This window comes from Pituophis catenifer, unplaced genomic scaffold (assembly GCF_029215685.1).
Source record: "Pituophis catenifer annectens isolate HBS135680 unplaced genomic scaffold, rPitCat1.0.hap2 SCAF_3, whole genome shotgun sequence".
Classification (NCBI taxonomy): Eukaryota; Metazoa; Chordata; class Lepidosauria; order Squamata; family Colubridae; genus Pituophis; species Pituophis catenifer.
The window spans coordinates 108,728,423-108,749,791 of NW_027256883.1; the positions used below are offsets into that span (position 1 = coordinate 108,728,423).

The following is a 21,369-nucleotide window of genomic DNA, read 5'->3' on the forward strand; positions in this document are numbered from 1 at the left end:
TATGAATACACTCCAAATCAAACATGATGCTCTCTATGAATACTTTTCCAGATATTGAGATTTGGGGACACGAATCCTTATCTTAACAAGAAGCCATGAGCAATGAAAGAAAAGAAAGAGTTTGTGTCCAGGAACCATGAAAGATGAACAGCAACCAGACTGATGTTATGTAACCGATACCTAGATTTTTTAAAGAATATTTGGGATTGGATTTTGGAGGTCACTTTCAATATGACATTCCACAACATAAGTAACATGACTTATAGGTCACATGATCAAATTCAGGCACTTGGCAACTGATGGATATTTATGATGGCTGTAGTGTTCTGGGGTCATAAGATCGCCATCTGTGACCTTCCCAGATGGCTTCTAACAAGCAAAGTCAATGTGGGAAGCCAGATTCACTTAACAGCCACGATTTGCTTAACAATCACAGTGATTCATTTAGCAACCATTGCAAAAAAAGGAAATCAAATTGAGCGCAACTCACTTAGCAACTGCCTTGCTTAGAAATTCTGGTCCCAAATATTTGAGGACTATCTGTATTTTACATTTTTAATACAAAGATATTTCTATAATAAGAACCAAGAAGTTATATTTACCAATTAGCAGGATTTCTGAGAAACTTAGGAACATTTCACCGTCTCTGCCATATATTGTTGCTAACACATGATCACTCTCTATGTAGCAAACAGGTAATGTGATTTCATTAATGTATTTTAATATTACATCTAAATCATTATTAATAACTCACACAAACCTTAAGTAGAGGCAGTCCCCGGATTAAGAACATCTGAGTTGTAGACAACTTGTACTTACAAATGGGCTGCCTGTTACTAAAAATGGCAGATGGCATTCTCCTTCCTTGAGCCAACAAACTACTGATGCAGAGGAAATAGAATGCCATCTGCCATTTTTAGTAACAGGCAGCCCATTTGTAAGTGTGACTTCTGACTCTTACATACAAATTTGAGTTAGACAGATGGAGGAACAGAAATCATTCTTAATCCTGGGACTTTCTGTATTAATTATCTGAATTAACTCAAGACAGCTCAGGTCATCAAGTTTCCCACTAAAAATGACAGTGATTCAGTTTATTGATATCTTAGAAGAATGCTTTCAATTATCAAGATGTGACTCATTAATACCACACTACTGAAACATATACTGTATTTTTATGGCACCAGTATTAGTTTTTCTGGATCCATATCTTAGTAATAGCATAATGCTATGACAAAAATAACCTTGTTCTTCAGTAACTACCTCAACATTCAACAGAAAAAATATTTGAAAGTTTTTCAATGCCATTCTGCAGAGACTATCAAAAGGAACAGAAAAAACAATAGTTAAGTCATATGATAATTACAGAAAGACTTCCAAGTACTTAGAGATTTTACTGAAAAAGCTTCCAGACTTACTGGAGAACATCCAAATAGATTTTTCTGCTCAGATAAAATTCAGAAGAGGTGATTCAGGGGAGGTTCACTCATTCCTGATTTAAACAATCTTACTTAGAACTGTAATACCACACCCTAAGCAACATTAAAGAACTATTCAGATTTACAGATATTGCTCACGCTTCCTGACATATGTTGGACCATATGTATGTTTTCATGCCCAATCCCATTAAACGTCTCTTGCAGATTAAATACAATAAATGTTTTTTTTCCTTATAAAATAAATGTTATAAGGAGCATTTTAAATACTTTAGATTTATGCTTGGTAGGCTATCTATGAATAGATAATTCCCCAGACTGCAAACTACTGACTAGAGCAGAGAGTTATGGTACATGTGAGCATACAAATAATGGATGAAAGAACATGAAGCCTCATAGATGACACCATAAAATATATAATCTGCCTCTGAATTTCAAAAATGAAAATAAGGAGGAGAGCTAGTGAGTGATCAAATTTCAGCAAAAGAAACCACAATCACCTATGACTTTGCAAGGTTTCTCTTTAGTTTGCAAAACATATTTTGTTATCTAATTTTTCCAATAAATATACTTGTTTACTTTAGCAATCAGTGCATCAGAAAGTACATTTATACTCCTTTTGGATGCATCATAAGATCCTGTGGGCACACTCACCAGGATTCCTTCTTCTTAGGCTTTTTATGTGGAACAAAAGCACATTTAGTTCTTTTTGGCAAACTATCTTTGAATGAAAGGGACAGCAAACACATTTCCAATGGAAACGTGAGAGCTTCCGTAGCATTACATGTCTCGGGAACAGATGTACAACAAACAGCAAGTGATAAGTTACTTGCCTGCAGGTGTGAAAGCCTATGTCTGCTTAGAAATTGCTTCTACTGCACATAGTTTTTGAACATCAGTACTGTAGGTGGGAGGGGTAGATATGGCGGGAGCAGGGGGCCATATTGTGTTAGGGGAGTGCGCACTCGCTGTCTACGAGCGGTGGCGTGCTCCGGCCCCCAAGGCTCTACTCGCTCCTCAGGTTGCATAGACCCTCAGGACCCAGGCCTTCGGCTGATGCTGTGCAATGCCAGGTCCATAGTAAATAAAGCCCCCCTCATTTGTGATTTTGTTCAGGAGGGGGGTGCGGACCTGGCAGGTGTTACGGAGACCTGGTTGGGCTAGGAGGGGGGGTTCCCCTCATTGAAATGTGCCCGCCAGGTTTCCAAGCATTCCATCAGCCAAGGTCACAGGGGAGGGGCGGGGGGGGTAGTGGTTATCATTAAAGAAGGTCTGAGACCGAGGGAGGCCACTGTTCCTCAGACGGCCGGCTGTGAATCCCTTTTTGTGAAATGGGGTCATGGGGTTCAGATGGGTTTGCTGATCACGTACCTGGCTCCCTGCCACGTGGCAACAGCCCTGCCCGAGCTACTCAACGTCATCGCCGCGGTGGTGGTTGATACCCCTAGGTTTATGGTCATGGGGGATTTCAACCTGCCGTCCATGGGTGAGACGTCTGAGATGGCTCGGGAGTTCATGGCTTCCATGACAGCTATGGACCTGACCCAGTTAATTCATGGCCCTACTCACACAGGGGGAAACACACTGGACCTGATTTTTGTCTCTGGACAGTGGTTGAGGGATCTTGAGATAGGGGATATAGTTACTGAACCCTTGTCATGGTCAGATCACTCTCTCCTTCGTCTCGACTTTCAAACCGCTGCACCCCTGCCACAGGGAGGCGGAGCCAGTAAGATGGTTCCGCCCCAGGCGCCTGATGGAACCTGACAGATTCCAGACGGAGCTTGGGCCATTTCCTGAGGTTCTGGCACACGCCTCAACTGGAGACCTGGTGGCCGCCCGGGATAGGGTGGCTGCTGGAGCTCTGGATCGGGTCGTGCCTTTGCAGCCTCTGACCTGGCGCCGATCTCAATTGGCTCCTTGGTTTACCGAGGAGCTGAGGGAGTTGAAGCACTGGAAAAGACACCTAGAGAGTAGTTGGAGGGCCAGTCTTTCTGAATCTGACCGGACACTAATAAGATCCCACATTAGGAATTACCTAGTGGCGATAAAAGCAGCGAAATGTAGCTATTTTGCTGCTCTTATTGCGTCATCAGATAATCGCCCGGCCGCCCTCTTTAGGGTGACCCACTCCCTGATCCATCAGGAAGCACGGGAGGACCCCTTGGAGGGTAGAGCCGAGGATTTTGTTCAGTATCTGTATGACAAAATCACTCAGATTCGGGAAGATTTGGACTCCGACTGGGTAGTCTCAGGGGGGGAGACAGGGGCAGGTCTTGAGAATGTTATCCGGGATGAGTTTGATCCTGTGACCCCTGAGGACGTGGACAGGATTCTGGGTAGACTAAACGTGAACACTTGTTTATTGGACCCGTGTCCTTCCTGGTTAGTACTGGCTTCCCGGGAAGTGACACGAGGCTGGCTTCAGGGGATTATAAATGCTTCGCTGAGTGAGGGTGACTTTCCCGCCGCCTTGAAAGAGGCGGTGGTGAGGCCTCTCCTCAAGAAGCCTTCCCTGGACCCATTGCCGGTTGCTTTGTGGTGAAGGTTGTTGAGAGTGTGGTCACGCAACAGCTCCCCCAGCACCTGGATGAAATGACGTATCTAGATCCGTTCCAGTCGGGCTTCAGGCCCGGGTACAGCATGGAAACGGCATTGGTCGCGTTGGTAGATGATCTCTGGAGGGCTCAGGACAGGGGATGTTCCTCTGTCCTGGTCCTGTTAGATCTCTCAGCGGCTTTTGATACCATCGACCATGGTATCATGCTGCACCGGCTGGAAGAGTTAGGGGTGGGAGGCACTGTATTGCGGTGGTTCTCCTCCTTTCTCTCTGACCGGTCGCAGTTTGTGTTGACAGGGGGGCAGAGGTCAACCCCGAGGCCCCTCATATGTGGGGTGCCGCAAGGGTCGGTCCTCTCGCTTCTCCTGTTCAACATTTATGTGAAGCCGCTGGGCGAGATCATCCGTGGTTTTGGGGTGAAGTACCACCAGTACGCTGACGACACCCAGCTGTACATCTCCACCCCAGACCACCCCAACGATGCCCTTGAAGTGATGTCCCGGTGCCTGGAGGCCGTGCGGATCTGGATGGGGAGGAATAGGCTCAGGCTCAACCCATCCAAGACCGAGTGGCTGTGGTTTCTGACATCCCGATATAGTCAGTTGATGCCATCACTGACTATTGGGGGCGAATCATTGGCCCCCACGGAGAGGGCGCGCAACTTGGGCGTCCTCCTGGATTCACGGCTGTCTTTAGAAGAGCACTTGACGGCTGTGACCGGGAGGATTTTTCATCAGGTTCGCCTGATTCGCCAGTTGTGTCCCTTTCTGGATCGGGACTCGTTATGCACGATCACTCATGCCCTTGTCACCTCCCACCTGGACTATTGCAATGCTCTCTACATGGGGCTCCCCTTGAGGAGCACCCGGAGGCTCCAACTGGCGCAGAGTGCGGCCGCACGGGTGGTAATGGGAGCGACATGGCGTTCCCATGTAACACCTCTCCTGTGCGAGCTGCACTGGCTCCCAGTGGTCTTCCGGGTGCGCTTCAAGGTTCTGGTCACCACCTTTAAAGCGCTCCATGGCTTAGGACCTGGGTACTTGTGGGACCGCCTACTACCACCAATAGCCTCCCACCGGCCGGTACGCTCCCATAGAGAGGGGCTCCTCCGGGTGCCGTCGGCCAAACAATGCCGACTGGGGGCCCCCAGGGGGAGAGCCTTCTCTGTGGGGGCACCTACTATCTGGAATGAGCTCCCCCCTGAGATACGGAGGATCCCGGATCTGCGCACCTTCCGCCGCGCTTTAAAGACCTTATTATTTCACCAGGCGGGCCTGGCCTAATTTTCTCCCTCTTTCATAAAAGATTTTTAATTTTTAAATATCTTTTAGTATTTTATACATTCAATTTTAAAATTGGTTTTAAATAGTTTGGGGTTTTAAATTTGTTGGGGCCAAAATTATTTAATTTGATTTTATTCTACTTTTAAATTTTGTATGTATGTGTTTTATTGTTTGGCTGTGCACCGCCCTGAGTCCTTCGGGAGTAGGGCGGTATAGAAATCAAATAAAATAAATAAATAAAAATAAAATAAATATTTTGCAGACAAATGCCAAAATCAAATTATGATTTATTTAACAGAGTAAATTCTTGAATAATGAAAGGAAAAGGTGTCTATAAATACAGAATATTGTTAAATATCAATATAAAGATACTAAACTGAGAGTTTACTTAGGCGTTTCTCTTTCTGCTAATACCAGTATTATCCCCACTTTTCCATGCTATTTATGAAAATATAATAGTTAAAATGCTTAAGCTGTAGTTTTAGTCTTTTTCTTTGTACAAGATCTTTAATCAGAAAATACTTTTCATCTGCTTTACTGAATTTGGTATACAAGGACAAATCAAAACATATTAAAATAGAAAAGAAGAGCAACATCAATAAAAATTATAAGAAATCAAAGTTATACTAATATTTAAAAACACTTTAAATGCACCAAAATTTCCCTACTGTTGAGCGTGTGCATGCATGTGTATATGAGCCTCTCAATGAAATAGAAACATTGATTTTCCAACTTTTCTCTTCCTTTGCTTGTTTTTATAAGCATTCCATCATGTGATTCCTCATACCAGTATCTTGAAGTGACCTAATCTAGAAAAAGAATTGATTTAAATAAATGCATAAAGTGATTTCTATTCTTGAGATTATCCCTGGACCCAGCTATAGCAATAGCATTTAGATTTATAAATCACCCCATAGTGCTTTACAGCAGGGGTCCCCAATCCATGGCCTGGTGCCGAGTTGTGGCCCAGTAGGAATGGATGAGCATGTGATGCTACTGCTGCAAGAAGTGATGAAGAAGACTTCGCCTAGCTTTGGCTGGTGCAACCTCTACCTGAAGTGGAAGGTCCTACAATAGTGACTCATGGAAAGATCATGATTAGATTACTGCAGTGTATTTTATATGGGGCTTTAACTTCAAGGTTACCCAGAAGCTGCAACTGTTGCCAAACACAGCTGCCTGAGCAGTGGTGAGTGGGAACAACTATTGCTATGGGGCTTATAGTGTACTGGGGGCACTGAACTAGCTTTCAATAGGTTTCTGTATAAAATTTAAAGTGCAGATTTGTATTTTTATGGCCACAAATATCTTGGCTCCTAGGTTCTTATAGAACACATGAAGGCTCCGAAATGGTGCTTTCCTGTCCTGGCTTTGTATAGCAGTCTCCCATCAGAAGTCAAATTGGCAGAAACCCTCATTTCTTTTTTGGAAAGCTGCCAGAATGGAGTCATTCTGCAGTCTCTTTGAAAACTCACATTGTCCATTGCTAGATTGATGCTGCTGGTATGTGTTATGATTATTGTTTCTTTACTTTTACTTCTGCTATAATCAGCAGAACTGTTTTTAACTGTTTTTATCTGTTTTAATATCCCTTATGAATGTAAACTGACATGAATCATATGATTTTGGTGATGTATAAACAAAATAAATAAAATTCAAAAATTACTATTTGAACCACAGCTCACCAGAAGAGACTGAACTTATACAGATATCATTTTAAATTGTCCATGAAATATTCATATAATTTGACTGTAATGAAACAGCAGCTTTTTTGATAATTTGTTAACTTCCATACTCACCACTGATGTTTATTGCTGGTAACACTATTGACATCTTTGGTCGCCTGGTCTTATTGTGCGTGGTGGCAGGTAACAACAGATGATCCTAAAAAATACATTACAGATATTAAGTTGTACTGGTGACTTTTAAAATGTGAAAAAATTACGTAAAATAAAATTAAAACCAATACAAATCCCTAACTAAAGAACGTTTGACCCACTGCTGTATTTCTGTATAGATTCCAGGTACATGTATTTTCGGGAGCTAGCATTAAAAATAAATCCCACACCAATTCAGCATGTAAATTGCATTTGAGGTAAGGATTCAAACTTGCGTAACTGCTTCCATAAAAATATCATAGTTGAATACAGCCATCAGGAAAGACTGAACTAGTTTATTTTTGCCTCCTTTGGATTATATTTTTTTAATTATAGTATTAGTGAAGTATTCTTGCATTTTTAAAACAAACCCTAATATTCAGAGTGCCACATTCCCATTTGGATTACAGAACAAAACTCTTGCCACAAATAGTTCACAATCTGAATGTCCACCATTCAGATTGTCCGTTTTATCCACCAAATCTTCACCCATCATTACTATTCATGATTCTATTTGTTTTTAATTGAAACAATAGCTTTATCATGGTTTCTGGCTTTCATGTTGATGTGAGGAGTTAGCATTTAATTTTTAACTACCTCTCGCTTTTTAATTAACTGCAGTTTACTGAATATTCTTTATTCCCTGCTTCTTTTACTGCTACATTTTAAAAAGGTAAGCTAAAGGAGTCCCTGTGGATTTTAAGACACTAGTCATTGCTGACTACAGGGGCAGTACTCATCTCCGTTTCAAGGAGATTAAGCCAGTGCTGTCCAAAGTTATTTCCACAGTCATGTGGCCAGTATTACATCATGGAGCGCTGTTACCTTCCCAATGAAGTGGTACCTATTTATCTACTTGCATTTGCATGCTTTCAAACTTCTAGGTTGGCAGGAGCTGGGGCAGGATGGGAGCTTAACCCATCAATGGCACTTGGGGTCTTGAACCTGGGCTGCTAGCTTTCCAGCCGCCAAGCCCAGTATCTTAACTGCTGAGCCACCATGCTACCCCATTACATTATAATTTTTTAATTATGGCATGCGGCTAAGAAGAGTTTGAGGGGTTTTTTAAGTGGGTTTTTTAGTGGGTTTTTAACAAAAATTTTAAGGGGTTCGGGGGGGATTAGGGTGGGTTCTGGGGGAAATCCACTGGGTTCAAGACCAGCCTTAGCGAAGGGCTGCGACACTAGGGACGCAGAACCGGAGGTCGGGGAGGGGGTTGGAGTTCGATTTGAAGAGGGCTGTTCCATCAGCATAGTGAGTGGGAGGGGCAGATATGGCGGAAGCTGGGGACCATATCATGTGCGGGGAATGCGCACTCGCTATCTTAGAGCGATTGCGCACTCCGGCCCCCAATGCTTTTCTTGTTCCCCAGGCTGTCCAGATTCTCAGGGCCAGAGCCTCCGGCTGATGCTGTGCAATGCCAGGTCCGTTGTTAATAAAGCCCCCCTCATTCACGATCTTATTCAGGAGGGGGAGGCGGACCTGGCGGGCATTACGGAGACCTGGTTGGGCCATGAGGGGGGAGTCCCCCTCGTGGATATATGCCCACCAGGCTTCCGTGCATTTCATCAACCGAGGGCTCAGGGCAGGGGCGGGGGGGGTGGCGGTTATTATAAAGGAAGGTCTAGATCCAAGGGAGACCACTGTTCCACAGATAGCCGGATGTGAGTCCCTCTTTGTGAAGTGGGGTCATGGAGTACAGATGGGCTTGTTGGTCACGTACCTGGCTCCCTGCCACGTGGCAACGGCCCTGCCCGAGCTCCTTAACGTTATAGCCGAGGTGGCGGTGGCTACCCCCAGACTTGCCATCATGGGGGACTTTAACCTGCCATCCATCGGTGAAACGTCTGAGGTGGCTCGAGAGTTCATGGCTTCCATGACGGCCATGGACCTTACTCAGTTAATTCATGACCCCACTCACACAGGGGGACACACTCTGGACTTAGTTTTTGTCTCTGGTCAGTGGTTGAGTGGCCTTGATATAGGGGATATAGCCATCGAACCCTTGTCATGGTCTGACCACTCGCTCCTTCGACTGGACTTTCTAACCGCTGCACCCTGCCGCAGGGAGGCGGGACCGACAAGGTGGTTCCGCCCCAGGCGCCTGATGGACCCAGACAGGTTCCAGATGGAGCTTGGGCCATTTCCTGAGATTCTGGCTCATGACTCGGCGGAAGACCTGGTGGCCGCCTGGGACAGTGCGGCTGCCGGGGCCTTGGACCGAGTCGTGCCTTTGCGGCCTCTGACCCGGCACCGAACTCACCTAGCTCCTTGGTTCTCCGAGGAGCTTAGAGAGATGAAGCGCCGGAAAAGACGCCTGGAGAGTAGCTGGAGGACCAGCCGCTCCGAATCTGACCGAACACGGGTGAGGTCTCATATTAAGACCTACCTAGTGGCGATAAAAGCGGCGAAAACTAGCTATTTTGCCGCTCTTATCGCGTCATCAGATAATCGCCCAGCCGCCCTGTTTAGGGTGACCCGCTCCCTCCTCCATCTGGAAGTGCGGGATGACCCCTTGCAGGGTCGAGCTGAGGATTTTGTGCAATATCTGTATGACAAAATCGCTCAGATTCGAGAAGGGCTGGCCTCTGACTGGGTATGTCCGGACGGGATGACTGAGGCAGGTCTTGAGAGTGTTATCTGGGGGGAGTTCGATCCTGTGACTCCCGAGGACATGGACAGGATCCTGGGACGGCTGAACGCGACCACATGTTTATTGGACCCGTGTCCCTCCTGGTTGGTACTGGCCTCCCGGGAGGTGACGCGAGGCTGGCTCCAGATGATTGTTAACGCTTCTTTGGGTGAGGGGGTCCTGCCGGCCGCTTTGAAAGAAGCGGTGGTGAGGCCCCTCCTCAAGAAGCCCTCTCTGGATCCGGCTGTTTTGGCTAACTATCGTCCAGTCTCCAACCTTCGCTTCGTTGCGAAGGTTGTTGAGAGTGTGGTGGCGCAACAGCTTCCCCGGTACCTGGATGAAGCTGTCTATCTAGACCCGCTCCAGTCCGGCTTCCGGCCTGGGCACAGCACGGAAACGGCATTGGTCGCATTGGTGGATGATCTCTGGAGGGCCCGGGATAGGGGTCATTCCTCTATCCTGGTCCTGTTAGACCTCTCAGCGGCTTTTGATACCATCGACCATGGTATCATGTTGCACCGGTTGGCGGGGTTGGGGGTGGGAGGCACCGTTTTGCGGTGGTTCTCCTCCTACCTCTCCGACCGGTCGCAATCTGTGTTGACAGGGGGGCAGCGGTCGACCCCGAGGCACCTTGCTTGTGGGGTGCCACAAGGGTCGGTGCTCTCGCCCCTTCTGTTCAACATTTATGTAAAGCCGCTGGGTGAGATCATCCGTGGCTTCGGGGTGGAGTTCCATCAATACGCTGATGACACCCAGCTGTATATCTCCACCCCAGGCCACCCCAATGATGCCCTTGAAGTGTTGTCCCAGTGCCTGGAGGCCGTGCGGGCCTGGATGGGGAGAAACAGGCTCCAACTCAACCCCTCCAAGACCGAGTGGCTGTGGCTTCCGGCGTCCCGATATAGCCAGCTGACGCCATCGCTGACTATTGGGGGTGAATCACTCGCCCCCACGGAGAGGGCTCGCAACTTGGGCGTCCTCCTGGACGCACGGCTGTCCTTGGAAGATCATTTGACGGCCGTGGCCAGGGGGGCTTTTTATCAGGTTCGCCTGATACGCCAGTTGCGTCCCTTTCTAGATCGGGACTCCCTACGCACAGTCACTCAGGCACTCGTCACCTCCCGCCTGGACTACTGCAACGCTCTCTACATGGGGCTCCCCCTGGGGTGCACCCGGAGGCTCCAGCTGGTCCAGAACGCGGCCGCGCGGGGGATCATGGGGGCGACGAGGCGCTCCCACGTGACACCTCTCCTGCGCGAGCTGCACTGGCTCCCGGTGGTCTTCCGGGTGCGCTTCAAGGTGTTGGTGACCACCTTTAAAGCGCTCCATGGCTTAGGGCCGGGGTACTTACGAGACCGCCTTCTGCCACCAATAGCCTCCCACCGGCCAGTACGCTCACACAGAGTGGGCCTCCTCAGGGTGCCGTCCGCCAGGCAATGTCGGCTGGCGACCCCCAGGGGGAGAGCCTTCTCTGTGGTGGCGCCTACCCTCTGGAACACCCTCCCCCCAGAATTACGCATAATAACAGACCTCCGGATTTTTCGTCGGGCCCTAAAAACCTATTTATTCCAACAAGCTGGGCTGGCTTGACCAAATTTTTTAATTTTTAAATTGATTTTAAATTGGAAATGGTTTTAATTCGGCCAAAATATTTAATTATTTTAAATAGTTTTTTAGATTCACCATGTTTGTATATATGTCTTGTTTTTACCTTGGCTGTGCACCGCCCTGAGTCCTATTTTGGAGAAGGGCGGTATAAAAATTTAATTAAATAAATAAATAAATAAATAAATAAATTAATTTTAACTTACAACGTACATCAATCTATACATTGCATAAATATAAATTAATTTATATTAACAGACATCTCACTGGCTCAAGGTTGACTCAGCTTTCCATCCTTCCGAGATTGGTAAAATGAGGACCCAGATTGTTGGGGGCAATATGCTGATTCTGTAAACCACTTAGAGAGGGCTGTAAAGCACTGTGAAGCGGTATATAAGTCTAAGTGTTATTGCTATTGCTATCTTAAGCTTCCCAGATGGCATGTAAGAGTTATTTTAACTAAAAATGTGGTTAATTAAAAAAAAAACCCACCATGCTACAAAATAGTGATTACTGTATTTAGTCTCAAGAATCTTTGAAGCTAAATGATCAAAAGAAGGAGTGCCAATCTTGAAAACAAATGTGGCATGAAATTTAGTGGAGCTTTGCTTAATAGGAACTGTCTGTTGCTCTTCCTTGTTTAGATGCTACTGTGGAAATAAGTCTACAATGTGTAGCCTTTGCTAGTATCCTTCAACAGCTAACAAAATCTGTACTTTAACTTGATTAAAGAAACATACTGCCTTGAACTGAATTTCGAATGTACAGAGCATTGTGCTCAGAAGATTACTGAACTAGAGGATAGCCATGACAAAAATTGGAGCACAGTCTAATTTGGCAACATCATCTTTCCAGTCAGATAGTTTTCCAACCATTATGCCAGGCACTGAGTTTTAAGCTTTCTCTTGGATTGTCATTCCATCATAGTAAAAGTGTTGGCTCAGAGCTACAAAGTCATCTGCTCTGGAGTCTAACTTGCTTTGATTTATTTTGTCTTTGGATGACACTTCACATGAAAAGAGCATATGGTGGGTTTTTAAGGTTCATATTTCCATTTTTACCATATAACTTACTATTATTAACAATAAATTTAGGTATTTTGTATCTCAAATACTAAACTGCCAATTAATAATGCTTTACTTTCTTTCTCTTACTACTTTGGCAATAATTGAGAAACTCAATGAAATATGAGTTTTTTTTCTTATAATCCAAAACCATGGAGGAAGAAAGGATTCAAATTTTTTTTCCAGATAGTTAAATTCACCCATATGTATTAGGCCACATTAACTATCAGATATGCCACATCAAAATGCATAAAATTATGGAGACAGTAATATATTTTATTTTGACAAATTCAGTTACTTAAATGCATCTGTTTGCTTTAATTTGACAGAGACTCAAAGATACCACTTACATATAAATTAATACAGCTGCAATATGACATCCTATTTTTCTCTACTCTGAACACCAAATTGCTTGATACAACTTTTTCAGAATCAGTTAGTTAGTAAAAATAACCAAAAAGACACAAAAAGTATTTAGTGACTTCCTCCTAAGTAGATCATCATGGAGAAAATCTATCTATGTGGGTCAAGTTGAAAATGACTTGATGGCACATAATCATCTTTCATATTTAGGAAGACAGATGCTTCCCTTGATAATTTCCCTTTAGCATTAGGAGATGGCACAATAAAGACTGCATGAATGAAAAAAATGGCAAACTGTTTAAGGACAGCTTTTCCAAATCTTCTACTGGCCACTTCCTATTATTTATTTATTTATTATTTAAATTTATATACCAACCTTCTCCCGAAGGACTCAGGGCGGTGTATAGCCAAAAATAAAAACATAAAAATATAAAATTTAAAATAATTTAAAAGTATATTTAACAAATTTGGCCCATATTACTTAAAAAAACCCTTTTTTAAAAAAATGAATTACAAACAATTAAAAGAGCTACGCCAGCCCGACTTGCTGGAATAGAAAAGTTTTGAGGGCACGGCGGAAGGTGCGTAGATCCGGGATCCTTCGTATCTCCGGGGCAGCTCGTTCCAAAGGGCAGGTGCCCCCACAGAGAAGGCTCTCCTCCTGGGGGCCGTCAGTCGACATTGTTTGACCAACGGCACCCTGAGGAGCCCCCCTCTGTGGGAGCGTACTGGCCAGTGGGAGGCTACTGGTGGCAGAAGGCGGTCTCGTAGATACTCAGGACCTAAGCCATGGAGCGCTCTAAAGATGGTAACCAATACCTTGAAGTGCACCCAGAAGACCACCACGAGCCAGTGCAGCTCGCACAGGAGAAGTGTTACATGGGAGCGCCACGTCGCTCCGACAATCACCCGCGCGGCTGCATTCTGGACCAGTTGGAGCCTCCGGGTGCTCTTCAAGGGGAGCCCCATGTAGAGAGCATTACAGTAGTCCAGGCGGGAAGTGATAAGGACATGAGTGACCGTGCGCAAGGAGTCCCAATCCAGAAAGGGACGCAACTGGCGAATCAGGCGGACCTGATAAAAAGCCCCCCTGGCCACAGCTGTCACATGTTCTTCTAAAGACAGCCGTGTATCCAGGAGGACGCCCAAGTTGCGAGCCCTCTCCGTGGGGGCCAATGACTTGCCCCCGATAGTCAGTGACAGTGCCAACTGACTATATCGGGACGCCGGGAGCCGCAGCCACTCAGTCTTGGAGAGGTTGAGTCTGAGCCTGTTATTTATTTATTTTTATTTGTTTCCATTTCTATACCGCCCTTCTCCAAATAGGACTCAGGGCGGTGAACAGTCAAAGTAAAAAACAGAGCATACAAAATTTAAAAAACAGTATTAAAATAATTAAATATTTTGGCCGTAAATTAAAACAACCCAATTTAAAATCAATTTAAAATTTAACTCAAGCCAGCCCAGGTAGTTGAAATAAATAGGTTTTCAGGGCCCGACGAAAAATCCGGAGGTCTGTTATTGTACGTAACTCTGGGGGGAGGTTGTTCCAGAGGGTGGGCACCGTCACAGAGAAGGCTCTCCCCCTGGGGGTCGTCAGCCGACATTGTCTGGCGGACGGCACCCTGAAGAGGCCCACTCTGTGCGAGCGTACTGGCCAGTGGGAGGCTATTGGTGGCAGAAGGCGGTCTCGTAAGTGCCCCGGCCCTAAGCCATGGAGCGCTTTAAAGGTGGTCACCAACACCTTGAAGCGCACCCGGAAGACCACCAGGAGTCAGTGCAGCTCGCGCAGGAGAGGTGTCACATGGGAGCGCCTCGTCGCCCCCATAATCCCCCGCGCAGCTGCGTTCTGGACCAGCTGGAGCCTCCGGGTGCAACCCAGGGGGAGCCCCATGTAGAGAGCGTTGCAGTAGTCCAGGCGGGAAGTGACTAGTGCCTGAGTGACTGTGCGTAGAGAGTCCCGATCTAGAAAGGGGCGCAACTGGCGTATCAGGCGAACCTGATAAAAAGCCCCCCTGGCCACGGCCGTCAAATGATCTTCTAAAGACAGCCGTGCATCCAGGAGGACGCCCAAGTTACGAGCCCTCTCCGTGGGGGCAAGTGATTCGCCCCCAATAGCCAGTGATGGCGTCAGCTGGCTATATCGGGACGCTGGAAGCCACAGCCATCAGTCTTGGAGGGGTTGAGTCGGAGCCTGTTTCTTCCCATCCAGGCCCGCACGGCCTCCAGGCACTGGGACATCACTTCAAGGGCACCGTTGGGGTGGCCTGGGGTGGAGATGTACAGCTGGGTGTCATCAGCGTACTGATGGAACTCCATCCCGAAGCCACGGATGATCTCACCCAGCGGCTTTACATAAATGTTGAACAGAAGGGGCGAGAGGACCGACCCTTGTGGCACCCCACAAGCAAGGTGCCTCGGGGCCGACCGCTGCCCCCCCCGTCAACACAGATTGCGACCGGTCAGAGAGGTAGGAGGAGAACCACCGCAGAACAGTGCCCCCCACCCCCAACCGGTGCAACATGATACCACGGTCGATGGTATCAAAAGCCTCTGAGAGGTCTAACAGGACCAGGATAGAGGAGCAACCCCTATCCCGAGCCCTCCAGAGATCATCCACCAACGCGACCAATGCCGTTTCCGTGCTGTGCCCAGGCCAGAAGCTGGACTGGAGCGGGTCTAGATAGACAGCTTCATCCAGGTACCGGGGAAGCTGTTGCGCTACCACACTCTCAACAACCTTCGCAACGAAGCGAAGGTTGGAGACTGGACGATAGTTAGCCAAAACAGCCGGAGAGGGCTTCTTGAGAAGGGGCCTCACAACCGCTTCTTTCAAAGCAGCCGGCAGGACCCCCTCACTCAAAGAAGCGTTAACAATCTTCTGGAGCCAGCCTCGTGTCACCTCCCGGGAAGCCAGTACCAACCAGGAGGGACACAGGTCCAATAAACATGTGGTCGCGTTCAGCCATCCCAGGACCCTGTCCATGTCCTCGGGAGTCACAGGATCGAACTCCCCCCAGATAACACTCTCAAGACCTGCCTCAGTCATCCCGTCCGGACAAACCCAGTCAGAGGCCAGCCCTTCCCGAATCTAAGCGATTTTGTCATACAGATACTGCACAAAGTCCTCAGCTCGGCCCTGCAAGGGGTCATCCCGCACCTCCAGATGGAGGAGGGAGCGGGTCACCCTAAACAGGGCGGCCGGGCGATTATCTGATGACGCAATAAGAGCGGCAAAATAGCTAGATTTCGCCGCTTTTATTGCCACTAGGTAGGTCTTAATATGAGACCTCACCAGTGTTCGGTCGGATTCAGAGCGGCTGGTCCTCCAACTACTCTCCAGGCGTCTTTTCCGGCGCTTCATCTCCCTAAGCTCCTCGGAGAACCAAGGAGCTAGGTGAGTTCAGTGCCGGGTCAGAGGCCGCAAAGGCACGACACGGTCCAAGGCCCCGGCAGCCGCACTATCCCAGGGGGCCACCAGGTCCTCAGCCGAGTCATGAGCCAGAGTCTCAGGAAATGGCCCAAGCTCCATCTGGAACCTATCAGGGTCCATCAGGCGCCTGGGGCGGAACCACCTGGTCGGTCCCGCCTCCCTGCGGCGGGGTGCAGCGGTTAGAAAGTCCAGTTGAAGGAGCGAGTGGTCAGAGCATGACAAGGGTTCGATGACTATATCCCCTGTATCAAGGCCACTCAACCACTGACCAGAGACAAAAACCAAGTCCAGAGTGTGTCCCCCCGTGTGAGTAGGGCCATGAACTAACTGGGTCAGGTCCATAGCTGCCATGGAAGCCATGAACTCCCGAGCTGCCTCAGACGTTTCACCGATGGATGGCAAATTGAAATCCCCCATGACCATAAGTCTGGGGGTATCAACCGCCACCCCGGCTATCACGTTGAGCAGTTCAGGCAGGGCCGCCGCCACGCGGCAGGGAGCCAGGTACGTAACCAGCAGGCCCATCTGCACCCCGTGACCCCACTTCACCAGGAGGGACTCACATCTGGCAATCTGAGGAACAGTGGCCTCCCTCGGACCAAGACCCTCTTTTATAACAACCGCCACCTCCCCCCCTGCCCCTACCCTGTGGTCTCGGCTGATGGAATGCGTGGAAGTCTGGCGGACACATTTCAACGAGAGGGAACCCCCCCCTGGCCCAACCAGGTCTCCGTAAACTTATTCAACTTCAACTTATTGAAGTTGGAAGTTGCATTAACATCACATTTCACATTTGTGTAGATGGACAGAAAAGACAACAAAAAAAATTCTAGAATTTCAGATTTTCAGCTTAGTTTCAAAGTTATCTACATCTTATCTATGAGGTCTTGTGAAAAATATGTTTTGAAGAAGTATGCATGAAAAGAGGGCACAAAGGGAGCTAGTCGGGAAGTTTGACTTCATTAGCAAGGAATTTACCCACTCTAGAGATTAGATATTTTCTCTTCCAGATTATGGGGAAGCCAAGTGAAAGCTCTCTGTGCCAGTACTTATGAAATCAACTTTCTTTGCATTACATAGATTGTTCAACAATATTTCATATTATTCAGTTTCCATGTATTCTCCCTCTCCATTATTTCTAGCACTAGCATTATTTTCTAGCATTATTTCTAGTCCTATTGTGCTAACTATTCTGTTCCTCAGATATTATTTAAATGCAGATTCACAAATACCTTTTCATTTTTTGTAAAAAAAAAAAAATCCATATAATTCTATTCACTTTATAAACAAATCTGAAAATTTTGGAGGTAAGTACTTCTAATCCCAAATGTTTTTACCTCACTACAAAACAATCCTCCCAGGCTCTGTACTTTTGAGTAGGAATACTATAATCCCCTAACTTGTTTTTTAAATGTATTGAAGCTGACAACTTCCATAACTCTCAATCAGCATGACTGAATGTTTTCATATGATTTATGAGAAATATATTCTTAACCTGTCTGGTGGATGCCAGATTTAGAATGGCTATAATACTGTTGGACGGCCGAAAAACCAAGCAAATTAATCATAAAAATTAATCATCAAACCAATTAATCCAGAGTTCTCAGCTGAGGCACAAAATGACCACTCAAGGCAGGGAGCATACTTACTATTTCTGCCTCTTATTTTCCCCTACAACAAAACAATCCTGTGCGGAGGGTTAGGCTGAGAGAGAGAGTGACTGGCTCAAAGTCATCCAGTTGGCTTTTGTACTGAAGGAAAGCCTAGGGCTGACAGTCTTGACTTCTAGGCCAGCACCTTAATCACTGCAAACTGGCACTCAAAGTATCATATTTCAGGCTCATTATGTGAAGATCTATCTCCCTGGAGAAGGCTTTAATGATGGGAAAGGTGAAAGAAAAGAGCAGCGGATGACCAGCAGCAAAATGAATGCACTCAGTACAGTGGCAACAGGAGCACCATTGGAAGATCTGAAAGACTAGGCTAGGGATAGATTGTCATGGTGAAAAACTATGTGGTCATTAAGAGTCATGACGGCACATAATCAATCATCAATCAAGGATAAGCATAGCATGTATATTGAGGGATTCATAAAGACTTTAAGCACTTTAAAATTTCTGCTTGCATAAATGTATGGTTTCTATTTCTTAAACCAGGACACTTTCTTGTTTCCTGTTTCTTCCAAATGATACCAATCAAAACCTAGTCAAAAGCAAAACAAATTCAGCTTCTACATGTGTCAAACAATGTGAAAAGCCATCCCTACGAAAATCTCAGTGGGCAATTATCATTGTGATGGAAATTCTCTTCCAAGCCCTGAATCACAATCCAAAATGTAGGAGAAGTTTACAGAACATCCTTCTCCCAAGCTATAGAACTTCCTTCACTCAGTTGGCATATAGAAAATCTATAAAGAATCTATAAAAGAATCTCTTTTATAGAGATTATAGAGATTAGCAAACGTTTAACTATTATACTGTATGATTTTAGTGTACAATTTTACTATTACCGGTAACTTCAATTTATGTTTTTCAATGTTTATATCCTATTTTTTATTTTGCTTTTCTCATAGCCTTGTAGAAATGTGAGATATAAATCAAATAAATATACAACCCCAAGGTCAGAGCTGAAAGGCTCCATGTGTACTGAAAATGCCTTCTTCTGTGGCTAACCAGGAGTCCAGGCTTTCACAATGACATATTTTAGGGCCTTTTCTATTTCCAGAATGATTTCAGCTGCTTCCAAGGGGCTAGTTAAATATGTAATTAATCCACATAATTTTATAATCGCAGGTGAAAGGGAACACCAACTTCCATTATGTGACAACAAATCAGAAAACAGCAAAGAATTTCTTGCAACAAAACAGGAGAAATCTATTTTATTTTCAATTGAGCTAAGATCTACTCAAGCTCTTCAGGATATTGTGATTATTTTTTTAATGTGTCAACAGAGAGGCACCTTAAGTGGAAAACAGACACCATATATCCCCTAGGTCCCTAATTCTGCTTCTGAAATGATTATAGTTTTATTATTCATGTACAAATATGGCAGTAGCAAATTAATGAAGTATCAGCAATTATTCGATTTATGAAAGTATGCCAACTCTGCCAAGCTTCCTGTTCGTTCGTTCTATTTTTTCTTCAACAGAGATTGGGGCGCCTTACCCAATGGGGTGCCTTACAGATTTGTAGACTTCAATTTTCAGGATTACTTAGCAAGCATGATCATGGTTGAGAATTCTTGGAGTCTACGTGTCTATTTGGGAAGAACTGGATTAGGGAATTTCCACCCACAATATCAGAAATTTTTTTGATCCAAAAATGATAGCTTTTCATAAATTCAAATTGCAACATGACCATGCCATTTAAAATAGTAGTTAGAACTTAGTACTGGGTCCTTAAAAACCCAGGAAACGAAGTTTTTACTTTTTTAATGCTAGCAATATTCAGTTATTAGTTATGCTAAAAAAAATAACACAAAAATAGAAAAAAATAAAAATATTTTCCCTTCTATGCAGTATCAACAAATTCATATTTGCCAAAATAGTAGAGCAGGGAATTTCAATCACAGCCTAAATATAACAATTTTACCGATACACAAATCAGCTATGACTGCTCAACTATTAAGTAATACTTATCCCAAAGAAGAGATTTTGATGACTTACCTTCTGACATAGAACCTAAATGAACCTAAACTAAAGAATTTTGGAATAGGAAATCTATGCAGTTTACTGGGATTCATAGTCATAGGCTCCAAAAAAAATTTCAGGATTTTGTTTTTGTTTTTGCAAGTAAAAAGCCAATAGAGAGCAAGAATCATGGCTATGGGAAATTTCATATCCATTCTTCTTGGTCTAAAGCAGTGTTTCTCAACACTGGGAGATTCTGGGAGTTGAAGTGCACCCATCTTCAAGCTTCCAAGGTTGAGAAACACTGGTCTAAAGATCTAATTTATATTTTTCTGACAACATAATCAAACAAACAGAATCAAAGTCTCAGCATTTTTATGTTTTTTTTAAAAAAAGCTCTTAAATAAGTTCTCAGTATGATAGGTTATTGCTTACAGAATTTGGAACACAACATAGTTTCTATTAAAAGTTTCACATTTTCCCAGGTTCATTAAATTTATTTTTCAGATATGACTTTCTACAGTGCTGATGTTCCAGTTCCATAGCTATCTACCCACACTGTTTTTCTACTCTTTGTTTCTATAACAATGAAGAAACAGAAACACAGCCTTCTTATTTAAGCATTGTAGCAGGCACTGTCTCGTCCATAATTACACTGTAATATATTAGATTGCTTCTCTCTAACAATCCTAGACAAAACTGTGTGAACCTTTTCCTAGTTGTTTTGTACATTTCTTGAGTGGTTGCTTATGATAAGAATTTACAATACAGAATTCAGACCCCAAGTTTAAACTGAAGCCTAAAGGGGCTCAGCATAGCATTTGGCAAGAGACTTTTCTTTCAAATTGAGTCAAAAACTGGAAGGAAGTGGCAAAAGACAGAAAACTTACAATATCTGAATACCACTTCATTTTAAATTCTGGCATCTCACACATTTTACTCTTTCTGTAAAAATAAAGGACACAGGAAAAGGAAAATATAAAGAAAAATAACAGTCCTGAAGTTCATGTACAATCCCGAAACCAACTTTCTACTTGGAACATGGTAAGAAAATATCCAAATGCACTATCCTAAGGTCTAGGGTAGTGATGGTGAACCTATAATATGTGTATCACAGGTGAGATACCATGCCATTTTTTGTGACATGCCAGGCCTTTCAGAAACTCTGGAAGTTGCACAAGAAGGTCTTGCTCTTGCATAGTCTCTGGCCCTCAAAATCACATGAGCATTCTCATGCAATTTTCTGAGGTTCCATATATATCTATATCCAGAGAAAGAGGGGCAGAAAATAAATATGTGGGATCACTGTATGCAAATTTTTAAATATTTAGCCATAGAATTTTAAAGCACCTAATAATAAATTGCCAATGTCTATGCTGCCCAGTAATCCATCAAGAATAATAGTGTTTCCCATCATGAAGATCTCTAGTATGCAGATATGAAAGCCAGAGGATTACTATTCCGAAAGTAATCTTCTGGATAGAAAAG

General features: G+C 44.9%; 1 protein-coding gene across 2 annotated transcripts in view; it reads right to left on the reverse strand.

The window, feature by feature from the left end:
* Positions 1–21,369, reverse strand: part of ATF6 (activating transcription factor 6) — a 93,235-nt gene that overhangs the window by 26,449 nt on the left and 45,417 nt on the right. The window contains exons 15-16 of one of the 2 annotated variants that reach the window (XM_070940916.1): positions 7,079–7,163; positions 6,019–6,088 (exon numbers count right to left, since the gene is read on the reverse strand). In XM_070940916.1, coding sequence (XP_070797017.1) covers positions 6,084–6,088; positions 7,079–7,163 — 90 coding nt within the window. In that variant the 3' untranslated portion in view covers positions 6,019–6,083. Of the gene's footprint in view, positions 1–6,018; positions 6,089–7,078; positions 7,164–21,369 lie in introns of those variants that run through there. The other variant, XM_070940915.1, reaches the window with a different exon arrangement.